Source organism: Rissa tridactyla, chromosome 6 (assembly GCF_028500815.1).
Source record: "Rissa tridactyla isolate bRisTri1 chromosome 6, bRisTri1.patW.cur.20221130, whole genome shotgun sequence".
NCBI classification, from domain to species: domain Eukaryota; kingdom Metazoa; phylum Chordata; class Aves; order Charadriiformes; family Laridae; genus Rissa; species Rissa tridactyla.
The window spans coordinates 62,949,508-62,967,802 of record NC_071471.1 but is presented as its reverse complement, the minus strand read 5'-3'; the positions used below and the strand labels follow the sequence as shown (position 1 = coordinate 62,967,802).

Here is an 18,295-nt window from a genome sequence, read left to right as displayed (position 1 = left end):
ACACAGTATCTTTAACAAGTTGTTGCAACTTCTTGTTCACCCAAAAAATCAGTCTTAAACTCCAGTCTTACTTCAACTGGATGCCAGTTCCTAAAAAGACTGAAGTTGAGCTGTCCCACGAGAGGTAGCACAACAATGAACTCCTGCACATTAGTGAACATTAAAATAACCTGTGACTGCTTCTAGAACAGGGGACAAAATGGCCAAATTTGGTTCGCTATTTTTCCTACTATACCTTCGCAAATCTGTACTACTGAACAGATTTGAAATTCCTTATTTGCTGCATTAATGGTATAATCCCAAACCTACTGAGGTGAAAGATAAGCATTCGTTTTATTGGAATTCTAGTTGAAAGGTGCTGAGTACCCAAAAGATAAGGTTTTAACAGAAATGGTCTTACAATACTGCATAGACTGTGAAAAACTCTACAAAATAAGTTTTTCTCGTCTCTTCAAAAAAAGTAGTTGGAAAAGTATTTTTCTTTTGGTACTCTGAAGCAGTTAGAGGACAGCACTGAAATAACGAAAATTCATCATTTCCTTAGTTTATGGTAAGCACTTTATATATTTGCAAATATATGAATATACTCAAACCTATATCCTGTATTTGAGACAACACAGACAAACACAGAGGGAACAGACGTTAAACACTACTAGACAAGGTCAGGTGGGTTACCGGGTAAACTTTTCATGACCACAACCATGCACGGCTCATTCTGCTGTTGAACCAAATCTTTAAGAGGAAACACAGAGCTAAGGAAAATGGGAATGGTGTGATATGTACAGGAGTATCTGCATAGAGACGAAGTATCAATGAGAAAATTGGAGCAAGAATTAGGAAGGTCAGGGCTGGGAAGGCTGGCAAGAGGGAGGGGAGGACGACGGGAGGGCCAGGAGAGAGGAGGTGACAGAGAGAAAGCCGGAGGGAGCAGCTCGGTGACTAGACAAGCAACAAACCAGCAAGCAATATTCAAACTGAAGGTGTAAAAAGCACGTTGTTGGTATCAACAACTGCACACTCAGGAATGGAAACTGAGTAGTTTGGTCTCTCCACACCCTCTCGATGCTGCTTCTGACTGTTTGTTACAAGGCAGCAGTGCTCTCCGAACATGTTTCACCCCTATGACCATGCAGCTGGGATACTCCTGAGGCCTGACACCCTCAGAAACAAAAATTTCTCCCTATTTCTTCCTCCTCCCCACTTTAAAGCCCAGACTACGAAGAAGGGCAGAGGGCTTAGAGATGCAGGAATGCAATATGTCACTTCAAAATGAATTTCTGAAACAATAAACAGATTTTAATAGAAATCAGCCAGCAAAGAAAAAAATTATGTATGAAACATGAAATGCCGTTGGTAGCAGAAGAAACAGGGATCATGAAAAAGCTCTCTCTGATGGTGATTGGAAACTGCATAAAAACTCATTTCACTGTAGAAACTTTGGATTAAGATTTCAGTAGAAAGATGTTCTGGCATATCAAAGAAATACCTGAGGAGGAGGTATTGGTATATGCTCCAGAACTCAGAAGCTCTCTTTCTCTAATGAAATGGCTTATATACAGTATTCACATATACATGCATGAATAATTCATTAGAGATGAAACAGGTGGATATTAACTGTAAATACCTGGGACAGGAATAGACTTTTTTATTTAAAGCAAGGGGCACTACAAGCAAGGTCCTGATTTTCAAAACTTGGTTTCCATTTCCATACTCTTAGTTATTTGGGCCTCAAAGGTAATGGAATATGCATGCACCTAAAGATGGAACAGGGGCGTGAAGGTCCAAGTGATATTAACTAATGCAAGCAAATTACTAAGTGTACAAAATTACAACACAAAAGAAGCAACACCCTTTCCACCAGTCTAATGCAGCCCTACATGTATAAAAATTAGGGTTTGTTATTTTGTTAAATTAACATTGGCTATTAGAGTCAATATATTTTTTAGTTTGATCATAGCAACACTTACTATATTGTCTACCTGAAAAGCCAACCTCCAGCTCTTGCAACCAGAATGGAATGGAATCAGTTTAGTGGATACATGGATTTTCATTTTTATGGAATTTCACCTATTTTATGTCAGCTCTAGTGTGCATCTCATTTATGACAACAGAACAGCACAACCACCCCATGAAATACGGAGGGAGAAGGTCCTTCAGGGCAGGTGCTTGAGGTTCCAGTTGTTCCATTACTAAAGGAATTGGGAACCCAAACCTGTGGCATACTGCTGTGGACAACGTGCTAGTACCTCAAATTCCATTACTCACATCTGGCAAGACACCTACTGGAGTTGTTTTAAAATAGTTCCTTATTCATGCTACAGGCAGAGAACCTCCTGAGCCCCCTATAAATATTTCTTAACATGCTTTCACTGATCCTTTCACTGTACTTTCACTCAACTCTACACCCAGATAAGATGATAACTACTATTATTTCATACAGAAGTAAACACACCTCTTTGTCTAATGAGATTCTCATTTGCTTTCCACCCAGAAGGCTGCCAATACTTTGGGGCAAGTCGGACCATCTGCCTGTCAGCTAGGCTACCACGATGTTACATTATAGATGTATGGCTGAGTCCTAAAGGGAGCTTTGACCATAGTTCATTACAACAGGTGGAAGGCACTGAAATTTGCTTGGATCCCTTAGTATTGAGAATTATTCGTGTCACAAAAGGGTGGGAAATAAGCCGTTGTGTCTTGTGCTCAGAGATATTTCTCCTTTAACTGTTTCAGGATTACATATTCCTGGGATTCCCGAAGAGTAAGGAGGACTGGAAAAAACATTTTAAGCAATCTAAAGTTTGGATTCAGAAGGATTTTCTGTAAATGGAACAAGAGTTTTTCTTCCTTTGATTTTTTTTCTTTAAAACACCGTGTTTGTATATTACAAAAGGAATATAAGAACAGAACCCAAGACAAAATTTTAAGATTCAGTGCAAAGACGAGATCTATTACTCACAAACTACAAACTCTTCTAGTAGCACAGATATTTCAGAGAGATTGAGAACCACAGCATAATATCCAATAATCATCACTCACAGAGGCAAGCTTAACACTTGTTCTCAAATTACACGTACTGAAAGCTATAGAAATATCTAAGGTTCATGAGGGGAAAAAAAAATAAAAATAAACATCTGCAACGTAGTTTTGCCATGAAAGCCTGGCCAGCATTCAATGGTTGGATCTCTCTCTTACGTTGTCACGAAACAAGGTGAAGTCTATATAATATAAACATCAGGATTTTTTTTTCCCTAGAAAGTATCTGGCAGTTGAGAAAAACTTAACAAAAGCAGTTCAACAGAAGATTACAATGGTCCCCTACAACAAGGTTTGCTCTTCTTCTCCTTGACGGTGTTTTACATTTGCCAGCCAATTTTATCTCTCAAGATGAATGAAGCATTTTGAACTATTCCTCATTCAAAATGTCTGAGCAAACATAAACACTCGACAAACAAGGGGATACCTTACTACGCTACACTATGCAGACAAAATAAGGAAGGTCTAGAATTCAATTTGATGCTGTGGAAATCCCAGCACGGGGAATGGAATTAAGAAATCTCCCCCTCCAAAACAGGAAGAATTTTGTGATTAATCAGGACTAATTCAACAGACTCTCCTGTCAATTGAAACCAGCAATTTTCATGCATTTTTACAATCTTTCTTGTATTCTGAGGCTATATGGTCAGATTAAATGATCTGAAATTAAGAATACTGAACTCTAGCATCATAAGTAATGAGTGGTGTTGGAAATGCCTACTAAGGAGGCTTTAAACTTGCCTGTCTGTTCCTTACCAGCAAAGCAGATGATAACATAAACCCAGAAAAATAACAATAAGAAATACTTTTCAAAACAATATTTTGATTTAAAAAAAAAAAGCAGATGAGTACATGTTGCAGTATTACCAGCCATTATTAAAACTTCCCCTACCTGGTACAAACAACTGAAACCTTCAAGATTCAAACAGCCCATGGCTTCCATGTATGTCCTGAGAGCTTTCCTTCATGTTTTGTGACATACAACTCAAGCAATTAAAACGCAAATGCTCTGATGAAGTTACTGGTCTACCAAATCAGCTACCCAAATGCCTGTTAAATTTTGCAACATGCTCCTTTGAATATTTAGAATAACATTCTTCTTTTTACAGTAGGCGACGAGTACTATGGAACGGGTTGCCAGATACGGAAGTCTTTGCTTAGTCCTTCAGGAGGTTTCTGCATAGATTTAAGCACCCTCAGTATCAACAACTGATAGCCACCAAACTATGAAAGCCTGACAGTCAGTGTTGGATTGTGTCTCAGAGATGGTGACACAAGTGGCATCCTGTTCAGACACCACTAAAGCCCATGAATCAATGGCACCGCTCAAAGAAGGAAGTCAGACCTTCCAACAGATCTCGGCTTGTATGAACAACTGTACATAAGATGAAAGGGCTTATCAATTTAGAGATGCAAACAGGAAAAAAGCTTCCAATTTATCATGGTATGTTTCAGGAATGGTAATGTTAAATTGCATTAAATTAGTTATGTGATGTCAGATTAATCCTTAGATGATCACAGGGGCAGGTTAAAATAGTATATGTATTTTTTGCTGATTAAGGTAATAAGAAAGACTCAAATGTGACTTATTCCAGAGGTGAAAATCATCCAGCTTCATTACAATAAGCAACATGCATATCCATAATTGTGAAAAGACACCACATAAATAAAGTAGAATAGATTCTTAAGGTTGTCACCTCCACCTCCTCCTCCTTCCTCGCAGAATCACAGAATGGCTGAGGTGGGAAGGGACTTCCTGAGATCATCTAGTCGACCACCCTGCTCAAGCAGGGTCACCTACAGCCAGGACCGTGACCACCTGGATTTTGAATATCTTCACAGATAGAGACTCTACAATCGCTTTGGGCTACCTGCTTCAGTGTTTGACCATTCCCACAGTAAAAAATTCTTTTCTTGTGTTCTGATGGAATTTCACAGATTTTAATTTGTGCCCATTGCCTCTTTTCCTGTCACTGGGCAATACCGAGAAGAGCCTAGCTCCGTCTTCTTCATTCCATCCCATCAGCTATTTAAACACATCGATAAACTACCCCTGAGCCTTCTTTTCTCCAGATTGAACAGTGTCAGCTTTCTCAGCTTCTGCTCACATGAAAGATGTTCCAGGCCCTTAATGCTCTTCATAGCCCTTTGCTGGACTCACTCCAGTAAGTCAACGTCTTTCCAATGTCAGACCTGGAAACAGCACTCCAGATGTGGCCTCATCAGTGCTGTGTAGAAGATCTTTACGCAACAAAAGTGATAATCAACGCAAGACAGGGTCTGAGGAGTCAACTCAATGACAAATTGAAACTCCAAAATGGACTATTTTATTTTATTATGACACCTCAGCACAGAACAATCATACGGTAACTCCACACGTAAGTTCTTTCATTGCACTGAATTAATCTAAATTCACTCAGAATCATCACGATCCATGCCAGGAACTAAATATAATTACTCTGTTTCCATAAAAAATTTCTGCAAAAATCTACATTACAATGAAGTTAATATTTCCAAAGTCATCTCCTCCAAATTATTAAATATTAATATGTCATATAATATTGCTACACTACTAGTCTTCACAGAGTTTACGGGACAAGAACTATATATACATACCACTACTCAAGATGAAAAGTAGAGACGGACACAAAGATGGGGTGAATTAGTGTGACTATGGAATTCAATGCAGTTTCACTTGGTTTTGATACCGAAAGACACCCTTTCCATATAAATATACATTTGCACTCCAACCGTATTTCTCAGAGATCACCATGGAGATATGCAATGGAAGTTAACATGATCATCATCTCTATGAAATAAATTCCACACAGAGTAAGAAAGGATATAAGATATCTCTTCCCCAAAAGGATTAATCTAAATTTTTATATACTGTTTCTTTGTGAAAGATCCAGGCTCAACTAAAGCAGATCAGGGACCATTTTTGACCAGTTTAAAATAGTCCTTCTTAAAAAAAAAAAAAGTTATGACCATTGATAGAACAGACCTGAAAATCTGCAGGAAAGTAAACTTAATTGTTATCATATGTCCATCTGTACTAACGTTTTGTACTCTGGAATAAGAGACTTAATTCTCCTTGTCTCCTCCAAAATCTACACCATACATTCCATCCATCCATCCATCCATCTCAGGACTGTGCACAGCACTAAGCCCAGAATAATTAAAATGCAGGCACTTCAGTAACACCATTCATTTTGCATAGCCATATTTAACTCTATGAGGGTTCAACTTAATTTACCTCTTAAATAAGGCTTGAATTGTAAAAAGATATTGGAATATATCAATTAATTGGTACTCTCTGCCAGAAAATTACTTCACTGCTCAAACATACATTTTCTGAAACTTTCTGTAACTTTGCACAAGCTTTATTTAAGGGGATTAGACTTTGGAGGCTTAACTATTGCTGGTTTAAAAAAAAAATCCACTATAAATAGCTAAAACTTAGTAAAAACATTTTGAAAATACCAACCGAAAAGTTGCAGTCAACAAAAAAACCCCAGTAATTCAATAACTGAGCCTCAATTTAGCTTTCTCCCTTAATTTTATTCCATCCGTATATTTTGGGGTATGGTTTGTTTACTTCTTTCATTGCACAGAAACAGCTGCATAATCAGTCACTGAACTGATTGCAAGAAAATTGAGCTGATAACCTTGTTATATATCATCTGTAGTTAATATCTTATAAATTTATTAAAAAGATTTTTTTACATATATGAATAAAAGTAAAAGACAAAAACAACTGGAGTCTGCAGTGTGTGCTAGCAATCATTGCGGGTGGGTAAACTGACAACATGTAACTGCATATTAAGACAAATGTAGAATTTAGACAAAGTATTCCATCTCTTTTCAGATGTATACTTTTAAACCTCAGGAACTGTTTTCAGTAGATGTCATGCCTTTTAACTTGAAAAAAGATAAGCGCAAATAAGCTCCCAATTGTCTCCCCAATATGTAAACCACATCTCGGGCTGCTGTCTCTGTTTCGCCTTTGAAGTTTCCCTGAAATGTCATGTGTTGTGAAGACTGCTGTGCATAAGCAAGACAATTTGCTCACTCTCAGAATTCTTACCGGTTTCCACTGCTATTTGGTATCCAGCCTCTAGTCTCCGAGATGACCTTTCCAGCCTCTCTGTGTTATCGAGCAGATGTGCCCTCTGAAAAAGAAAAGAGAGAGAAAAAAAAAAAATCAGGCAGCAGTCTACAATGTTCTCCCCCCTTTTTTAATTGTGCTTTCATATTCCAAAACATAAAAACATCCACATATATTTTACGGAAGAGCCTGTTACAAGGACCACTGGAAGGGGCAGGTTCTCTGATCAATCATAATTATGTGTACCAATCATTTTTGTTTTGAAACATGGAATACGTGCTTCACTCTTATTACATGAACTCACAAAACAGAATGTGACTATTATATGGGAAACCTGTCTGAAGAGCATTTCCAAAATCGATTTCCCTGTGACACATGTATGCAAGCACCCATGATTTCTATTCAACTGCAGTTTGATGAAACCATCACTTTAAATCCAAGTGGTAGTTTTTAACATGAACTTAATTTTCAGCACAGGATGTATTTCCTTTATGTGTACTACTCAAGTGAGGTGATAAAAACAACGAGCTATTCATACAGAATACTGAACAGCATGAATATTCTTCAGACTGTTTGATGTAAAAAGATGTAGAAACAAAACACTGGTTTCTTGATTTACATCTCTTATGCCTAAATATATATACGAATATATAAATAATATACACACACGCAGGTACAAGATATTTTTCCAGAGAAGTCATTTGCCCATTTATGAGATAACAATAAAGTCTAGTAAAAATGCATCTTCCAATACATTTTCACCTGGGGAGTCTGTAATAGTAAAAAAGTGAAATTATTATTTTCATTAGTTTATTCTCCATCCATAATACCAATATTTCAACATGTAAGCTCATTTCTTTTGGAAGTTTGATCGTAGACTTGCTCTAATCGAGCCAACAAAAAATAGAACGCCCTTCACCCCCCAGTAATCACTAGGGTAAAGTAATCACAATCACCTTTCCGAGCACCCCTTTACCCAAAAACAACACTTTGTATATTTGTCAAAAAATATTTCCTGCAACTTTGCCTTGTTGACAGATGTCATTTAAAAATTGAAGCAATGCTTTCTAATAATAATAAAAAAAGGAGGTGCCATACATATTATCTGAGTGGCTGTCTACCGAAACGATCTACCTTGCTCTAATGAGCCCCTATGGATCTTGGGAGATGCAAGCTGTATTGACATGCACACTTAAGCTAATACACCTAGACCAGTGCCTCCAAGCTCTAGCAGCCAGGGATGCTGACAGAATATCTCGCTTCTATCTTCAAAGAAAGGAAGTGATTAGTATGTTATCATTACCATTCAAAACGTGATTTCCCTATTCCCTCCCGGCATAGGTGACACATCTCTGAGATGCGGCCAGACGATCGAGGCAGCTAAAGCCACATCAAAGCTTGCCTTGAATTTTTTCTTTTTTTTTTTCCTCTCTTTTTTTTTTTTTTTTTTTTGGAAATCATTAAAACAATGCATTTAGATCAGCACAGATAGGACCCAATGTGAAGGTCAGGAAAGCTGCAATAACAGTCTATAATAATTAATAGAGTTGTCTAATACACAGTGGATAGGTTAAGAGTAAATTGCAAAAAAGCCTTTTGCATTCATGGGGGACAGGCCACCAAGAAAAAAAAATAAATCAGCACAAGCACTTAATAAAATTTAAAACCATAAGTTACAATGCTGTGATTGAAATCACGACAGCAACTACAGTGGTGCATGTTCTTAGGACTCACGGTCAATCTAGATAATTAGTGTTAATTTTGCTTAATTTTTTTAAAAGACACCTTTTCATAACATCTGCTGGTTCCTCTCTATTGCCCATTAGAAGGAAAAAAAAACCCAAACGTAAGACTGCAGTGCCTTTCTCCAAATACTGCCCTCCCTGAATGATATTAAGAGCAACTAGCATTAAATATTTTAAACTTCGTAAAAAACATCAAAAACCTGACACTATTACATAGATGTCTCTCAAGAAAGAAAAGTAGAAGAGAAAAGAGGGGGAGGATATAAAGAAGGAGTTCAGAAGGCAAGAATCCTAAAAGTTGGAGTGGAGATACTTTAAAAAAAAAACCACCACGCCACAGGCCGGGAGTGAGCATAAGGAGTAGAACATTATAATTACAGAACAGATGTATAGCGCTGTAGTGGCATACTGGAAATGAAAAGGCTATCCTGCTATGTTAAGGCAGAGGAGGGAAATAATCAGATTTCACATTACAATGTGGAAGAGCTACCCAACAGAAAGAATTAGCATTTAACTGTATATTTTTATACCCTATATAAGCCCCATTTAATCTAAAAAGTAAATGATAAGCCTACAGTTCAGTTCAGTCTTACTGCAAGCAATTAGAATATTAAAAGCCCTGTGAACTAGGGGCTAACATTAACTCAGAGCTGTTTCTTACCTGGTTTCAGAACCTTTCCACCCAAGCCACTATATAATGAAAGCTACTTTTTATTATAAAGGGTGGTGTTATTTACATTGTTTGGTTTTGGAGCCCGCGCCCCCCACCTTTAGTCATTAAATCAATGCCCTACAGTAGCAGCGGATGCTTTCAACTGCTTCCCAGCCCTCCCCAAACTCCTTCTCCCACAGTCACCCTGCTCTCTGCGAAGTGGGTAGTGAGGTGATTCAGTGCGTCTTGCAGCTTGAGACACAGCTTCTATCCAGAGTTATATTAGGAAGTTTTGCAAAGTGGCATGCTATCGCTAGAGATTTAGTCATTCCATGTGGGCTGGATTCAAACTGAGATCTCAGGAGCTCAAAAGACAGAGCGACACGGCCTCCATGGAAGCCTGTGTACAGCAAGTGTGCTAGAATAGAGCCCTGTAATGAGAGGAAGCGCAGGTTTTATTAACAAACAGTATGGCAAACCACAATTTCTTTTAAGATCAGTTCATACCTCCTTAGGAGAACTATAATTGGGGATGCCTTGATGTTTCACTATGTGACGAGTTAAGAATTATGCCTGAGTCACCGTACTAGCCTTCATTTAAACTTTAATGTGCGTTTTGCATTGGGTATAAAAATACCATTGCAATTGCAACCTAGCCAACACATCGTGGGCACCTAAATGCAGAGAACGGAATGCTAACAATTGTTTTTTAAATGTACCTGTTTAAATCTACCTGTACAATTTTGATCTAGACAAAATAATAAAACCTTTTATTTAGTTCCATTTGCTTTTGCAAAAAGCAGAGAGAGGAAAAAGTAACTTATGAGGCCAGCAAGAAAAAGCAAAAAAGGAAATCAACAGAAGCAATGTCAAAATTTTTAGGTGGCTAAGAAGGAGGATTTATAAGCTCCAAAAGGTATGACTGAGTTCAATATAGCTCCCAAGTTGCAGCCCTTTGCAACAACATCCTGAATTTTTTTATTTGCCTTCATAGCTATTTCAAAAAGAAGAGCAGTTAAGTAGCAGCTTTGTTCTTTCTATCTGATTGAATTCTCAGAGTAAATTTACAAAATAGGAATCTTTATTTTTATAAAACCATAATCTATGTTTGCAAGCAAAAATGATCCTACTACATTCTTTTACAAAAGCAGAGGCGCAGACGTGCAGGTGTTGTAAAGGGATGAGCAAATGAACCTTGTTCTTCTGAACAATCTCAGAAATCAGGCTATACAAACCCACGCACCAACATTGTCATCTGTTTGAATCCTGGGACTACTGGGGAGGGGAGCTCAGCAGTGGTGGGAGGGCTTTCATGTGGTTACATGTTTATTTTGTTTAATTTTTTTTTTGTTAACTGTTTTACCCTGTAGCTTTAACATATTAACTCCACAAGAAGAGGGAAAAAAATAAAGCATTCAGGGAACTAGTGAAAGAATCTTTATATCACAAATATCTTACTGTTTTTAAGAACTCTCTGTAATTGTCCTTAATCTGGTTACTTTACAATTCTTTGTCATCACCATTTCTAAAACTTACAAATCCTTTCCTGCAGAGCTCAGTATTCATTACTGACATGTCTGGGCACACACGTTTCAAAAAGAAGATACCAGACAAATATGTGATGTTAAAATACTCGTGCTTCTAAACATATTTATTCAAATACTTCATTGCTTCAAACTCTCCATACGAAACCCTTCAGAAATGTGACCTATAAGCAATCTTGACTTTACCGAGACCTTCTTTTTGGCGGCTATTGGGAAATAATAAAAAAAAGCAGTTCAGATACCTGCTTTGCTACAGCAGTAAGTAACAGAGGAGATTAATTTCAGAAAATATTCTGAAACATTTGAGAAACTGGCCATTAAAACAGGCTTCTCTCTCTAAATATTTATGAGTCATTTTACAACTGGAAGAAGGGTGTTCTGGAATACTGATCTCTAGTGTTACACCTACAGATCTACAGCACTCACAAATAAATAATAAATATTGATATGTGTGCGTAGGTCTACCTGTACTGTATTTTCAGTGGGTATACAATATCCAATATAATACATAAGCTACTTGAATACCTCACACCAAACTCAAAACATTGTGAAATACTGTGTAATTTTTACAGTGTTTCAGCACAGGTTTTTACCAAAGCAGTGCTTTCACTTTCAATACCAGTGTATAAATGTATTTACCCTATCAAAGATTTTGTGATGCAAACACGATTATTACTGTACCTGATTTGATCATGGTATTCTAGCAGAGATCAAATAATACGGTGGGGTTTTTTCCTTCTTTTTCTAGTGCCTTTAAAAAAAATTTCCACTATCAAAGAACGTTAATTTCTAAGGTTTGATCTAGAGATTCCTATGTAAGTATACAATTATTAGGGAAAAAGAGGCACAACAGTGAATATTTTAAAGCAATGTAATCAATATTTTTGCTTTGTGTAGATTTCCCTGCAACAATGAACAAAAAGATCTACTTCAGATTTAGAAACTCAGCTTTAAAGGGAAAGCTAGACAACAAAAAGCAAGAAAGTACTCACCTCTTCACGTAATTTTATCAACTGCAACATGAACGCACAAAAAAGATAAAAAGGAAAGAAATGGCAGGAAAGAAAGATCAGTTGTGTGACAGGATACAGAATTAACATTGACAATTTATCTGTTTACATGTTTAGCATTTAAAAATCACAGACAAACACATTAAAAGAACCTAAACATAGACTACATGCAGAGTTTTTTGAACGAATAAAGATCACTTTCTCACACTGTCACATTAAACAAAGAGAATAGTGTGAAATTCTCTTTTAAACCACATCTAAGACACCATCATGAAATAAAGGGGAATGACTTCATAGAAGTCTATATTATAAAGAAAAAAACAAGTTTACTATTCCTCTCTTCGAAGATTGTACAGCTGAAGTGGTTTTGTATATACAAGTTTTCAGAATGTTTTCTGTATATTTCAGTTGTGACAACTGATTTCTTATTTTACTAGCAGATCTAACTTATTAATAGATGACTGCATCTTTATAGTATGTAACCGGTAGTTCAATTTTTATACACCTGAGGTCTAATGTGACTATATTATCTAATTTTATTATTGAACCTCATACAGAGGGTTTTTTCCAGTTAAATAAAAAAAAAGCATCAGCTTAGTTAAATGGCTCAGAATTATGATTTATTGCATAGCATATTTAAAAATAGACAAAGGAATAGGGAACAACATGAAACACATTTCCCTCAGAAAAGACCCATTCCAGGTTCTTAATCCCAGACCACTACACAGTGTTTGTATATATAACACATTGTGTGTGTGTGTATACTTATATAGTATATACATTAATATTTATCAATTTATGTTTGCAAATCAACACAATCTAACACTATTAATAATATTGCTCTGGCAGGTTTACTATAAAACTAAATAAAACCCCAGCCTGATTATCAAGCTATGTTGTAATAAGCTCTCCCCTTAGAGAGAGAGATAAATTATTTGTACTGGAACAAAACATATAATTACTCACAACAAATGTCTGTATAAGGGTGGCTCTTTATGAAAAAATTACAGTTCTCTCACCGATTCCAGTTGAATTCGAAATTACAACAGCTACATCATTATCTCAGTTTATGCTGATACTTCACCTACAGTTTCATAACACTAATTTTCAACACTTGTGTAAGCTGAGAATGTTTACTACTAATAAAGTCTCGCCAGCATGAAGGAAACAAAAGAACCTCCATTATTCTCTATTGTTTCATATGGCTCGGCTAAAACTGAACGTATTCCTCACCCCGTTCCCAAAACAGACAACGAGACTCTAACGAGATGTAATTAGGAGGGCTACTACTACACAGACTTAAACCAAAACGGCTCTTCAGTATGCAGCCAAAGGAACTTTGCTAGAATTTGCTATAAAGAAAACTGCATTGTCCGCCAAACCGGCGCTTAAATTCAAGTGCTTGGCCTATCATAAATTGGTCTCTTTCTCCAGATCTTCCCCCCCTTTTTTCCCCAAAAAGGCAAACATTAAGGCTCTTTAGAAAGAGACGATCTGGGAGTTGATCACATAGCTATCTTTTCTTTCTGAGGCCACCATTCTTCAGTTGACTATGATACTTAAAGGGCCAAAGTTTAAAACTACTCTCCCGCAATAGAGCCCGTTTGGGCATGCCACCCTGCTATAATCAATGAGAGATTTAAAATGCTGCACATTTGTTTTTTCAATAGGTCTCAAACAAAAATGTTCTATCTGGTTTGTGCTGCATGGCTGAATTTAAGCTCTGCATGGGATTTGCAGCTAAGCTAAGTAATGGGAGAGGGTTTTGGTTTTTTTTAACATTGGCTGAAAGATATTCATTCAAATTAACAAAAGATGTATTTTTCCCCCATTTAACAATGCTCTTGATGAAAACGTGTTACCTTTACTTTTCTATTTTGAAACATTTTTATTATGTTTACTGCTCAACTGTAAACAGCACTAAGCCGTGTGCAGCCACCATTTTAGGTTATGATAATCAGCATATTTTTGAAACAAAGATTTTTTTCTTTTTTCTTTTTTTTTTTTTTTTTTTGCAATACAGAATTCGATACAAGAGGTAATCTGTTCCTTTGTAGGCTAAAAAAAAAAAATATCTGGTTTACGCTGGTTTGAACCAGTGGAATCTCTTGTGGCTAAGCCTTCTGCTGTGACTAAAATCAAAACTGCGCCGCAGAGAGCGAGATGGGGTGTGTGCGTGCGCGTGTGTGTGTGTGTGTGTCTGAGGCACATCACGTGACACAGAAAACTACCGAATTTTTTTTAAAAAGCTGATAACGCTACCGCCGTCTCTGTCCGCATATAGATAACGAATAAATGCTGAACTCTATTAAACGCCCTTTACACATTATCGTGGGTCGAACACACAATTTTCTGAACTTATGATGACAGTCTATTTATTTTGCTATAAACCCTCGGCATGTAACGAACAGATTTGTGTCTGGTAATGATCTGCTCTGCCAGGGCTATATGAAATGATACCGACCTTCTTTAGATCTTGGGGAATTAAATTGACCAACTTCACCCCCTGGTCTGTAGCTGAAGTTTGACACACTTTATGCACAGCAAGCCCAAATCTAATATTATCAGAACTTTGTAGTCAGAAATTAAGTAGCCACAAAATATTCGTTCACCACAAATCACATATGCAGTGTATGTGTATACGGACACGCAGTTTAACCTAATGTAAATTTATTTAAACTTATTAATGAACATAGTTGCGAAAGAGAAGGGAATACTGTTGTATTTCAAGAAAGTTGGCAATACTGTACCTGACATTATTTTGGTCGAGAAGCATTTCTGATTTAACTCAACATATACTTTCTAAAAAACATAAGAATCGCTACATGAAAAAGTTCTATGACTATTAAAGTGAAGCCACAACTTGAAGTAGTGTATCATCGCACTGAAAAACTCCAGACTTTCAAGGCATTCGATAAACTGTGGTGGTCAGAATGACAAATAAAACTTGAAAGCCACAGAGCCTGTTTAAGACCACTCCTGCAAAAGAAATAACAACCCAATGCACACAGTAGGGCCTGGGGTTTGGGGCTGTGAGGTGCCTTTTTTTAATGTGAGAAGGGATGTCTCCTGATTCTCAGCCTCGATGTGCCTCCGCTGACTACATTCACACGATTCAAATGAAGAAGAAATTAACGTATACTAAGCAATGACTTTATTAAACCCTAAGCGCATTAAGAGTGCTATATTGCTACTTATCTCATTAAACAAAGATGCATTTATTTCAAAAGAAACTCTCAATAGCAGAATTGTATAATTCTTACAACTTATTAAAAAAAGGTTCTATATGCTTTATCTGGTAAAATTAGTTAAATCTTGGTATAATTGTTATAAGCCCACTGCATCCTAAGTTGTCATCTACACATGATGACTGCTACTTATGGAAGGCATTTTGGAAAAACGAAGAAGACGACAAGAGATAAATCATCATTTGCTAATTCTTCAATCTGCTCTTTGTACTTCAGTCTTTCTTCTTGGGACAACAACTGGAAACTCATACCTATGACCCTATTCATTACAGCCTTTAACTTGGCTGTGGTTTGCTGTAATTGTACCTTTGAAACTCAAACTGAAAAAAAACAGAAGTTGAATAAAGAAATGCTCCAAATGGTTTATTTTTCTCATAGTGCCCCAAATGTTCTAGATATTTAATATGGTCATACTAGCCAGTATACATTAACTTCCTTTTGTCTTCTCTCTCCACCAGAAACATTATGCAAAAGTTTAGCATGATGACAAAGACCACACCTAAAACGTGCAGCTCATATCTCTTATTTCCTTTGAATAATACCCCAGTCTAACCAGATTTTCAGCATTTCTATTGATATATTTCACCAATATTTGTGTATTGGTACAGGAGCGATTCTGAGCTGGCAACTTTTTTCAACGGCAACTCTGTCAGAAGAGGAATCTTTCATCTGCCCTTTCGCAGTTTGGTAACTTAATGGGGGAAAACAAACCCACTGTTTTTTTGGTTGAACTAATTTAACTTAATCCAAACTGATTGAGAAGTAAAAGTAAAAGCGTGAGGGTCAGTCCATATACCCGTATTTATTTCCATCAGACGTAATGAAAGCAAGAATTTGAAACATCTTCAAATATTTTATGTGGCTGTAAGTTATACCTGAGCATCCTGTCATCATCTAGTCCAAGTTTTCTATTGATATAGTAATGTATAGTAGTGAAAGTGTACTAGACCTGGAGTTACTGAGTTAAATACGTCGATATAACGTGTTCGCTATATAGTTAAGTACCCAAACCTTACACTTGATGTGGACAGCTGTACATTCTGATAAGCTCAACATCAGATGGAAGTTTTTGCACTAACTGCTTGTACCCATAACTACGTGCATATAAGATAAGTCCAAATATAAATAATGATATTTCATAAGAATAAGATATTGAGAAATTGATTAATGCAACAACACAATAAATAATATTTTTTAAAAATACTGGCACTCACATATTTAAAAGAAATTAGATGACTCCTTTATGGTGATATTTCATAACATTTTTCAAGGAAGAAAAGAAAGGAATTCAGAACTTTCAAAAGTATAGGGGTAACAATTTCAAGTTGGGTTATAGAAAAGGATCTTGATTACCACATAAAACTCTTTACCAGACAAAATTTTCTTCCATCTAAGAAGTCGTAATTTGGAAGAAAAAAATCATGTTGACAAAAGGCTGAAGGTATCATTTGGTTCCTTGAGATGAGATCATGTTTCTTCCACCAAGTTTAGAAAAAAGATCACAACTCATAAAAAGTGCACATGTGAACTAGTTATTTAACCATTCCTTAAAAAGTGAAAATAAAATATTTTATCTCATCCCTACACATAAGATATTCTGTTATAAGTAAAGCTTCTTATCACAATTGCCCTTTTATGTCTGAATTCGCACAATTTTTTCTTGAAATGTAAAAATAGCAGCACCTTAAAAGAAGAAATAGCAGCACCTTAAAAGAAGTAAAATGAGAATCTTAACACTTTCACAGGACTGAGTGTACAATCATGACATGCAGACTGTGAAACTCTTTTCCGTAAAATCATCCTTTCCATAAATTCGTTATTTAGGGGTAAAAATCCCTCCTTATTCTATTCAAATTTTGGAATCCCCCCTCGCTATAATATATAAATATGAAGATTAATATAATTTAAATTTACCTCTTCACATAGATATTTGAGCTGCTATACAGTCTACTACAGTCTTATGTCTAATGAAATTATACACAGGATACAGTATATCAGTAATGTATGTAAAAGTCTATTATAGAGTTTAAAACTTACACAGCACATTTAAATTAGTGTATAACGTTAAGGCTTAAGTGGTCTGTGTTTGAAAATTCATTGTACTGGGATAAGTCTCCAAGTCTTTCTTTTTTTCTATCCTTAGTGAAACTGAGCTTATATTGAGGGTAGAAGATACTAAAAATTTCAGAACATGGTTCTGATCTCTTTTCTTACTTAATATTGCATTTATCAAGTAAACGTTTAAACAATTTTCACTTTCACTACCAAAATAATCTAAATTCTTTCTGGTCAGAAGAGAAAATCTGATATTTAAGAAAACTTTCAACTAACTTCTAACTCAAAATGCACAACTTTTATTACAGCTGACATGATTTTCAAAAAGAAAAGAAACATTCTGCTTTCAAACAGAGCTTGTCAAACAAGTTTCAGCACCAAAAGAAATATTAACAGGTGGGTCAAAGTCCCCTGACTATAGTGTTTCCTTTATAATTTTCAGTAGTCTAGCAGGATCCTCACCGTAGTTGTGGAACAACAATACGGGTGCAAGATTTTAAAAAAGCCTCAGGATTATCAAGCTTTCCTTCATTAAAAGAGATGGATAGCACTCTGCATTCTAGTACGCCATGCATCATGAAAGCATGCTTTTATTAGTACAACTTGTGTTTTTGCTACAAGGAGAGGAAAAATCTGTTTAGGGAAGGAATCACACAAGGAAACTGAGTGGGGTACTGCCTAATTCTGAGAGCGCACTTTCATTTGTTTTGCCTGCCAGTGTTGATTTAATTATACTGCATTATTATCAAAGCTGCATTATGTACTTTTTTTATTCCTTTTACATGTGTTTGAGGTGAAGACCTTGGCTTTGTCGGCAAACAGCGCGTTTCAAGTTATTTCTTAAGTACTAAATAATAAAGAAAAGAGAAGAAAAGATTTTTTTTAAGATAGCAGACA

General features: G+C 36.3%; 1 protein-coding gene across 9 annotated transcripts in view; it reads right to left on the bottom strand.

Annotated features, from left to right (window-relative positions):
• VTI1A (vesicle transport through interaction with t-SNAREs 1A) overlaps positions 1 to 18,295 on the bottom strand; it is a 276,673-nt gene that overhangs the window by 200,873 nt on the left and 57,505 nt on the right. For 7 of the 9 annotated variants that reach the window (XM_054205295.1, XM_054205294.1, XM_054205298.1 and 4 more), the window contains exons 5-6: positions 12,078 to 12,098; positions 7,124 to 7,208 (exon numbers count right to left, since the gene is read on the bottom strand). In XM_054205295.1, coding sequence (XP_054061270.1) covers positions 7,124 to 7,208; positions 12,078 to 12,098 — 106 coding nt within the window. The remainder of the gene's footprint in view (positions 1 to 7,123; positions 7,209 to 12,077; positions 12,099 to 18,295) is intronic. The other 2 variants (XM_054205296.1, XM_054205299.1) reach the window with 1 other exon arrangement.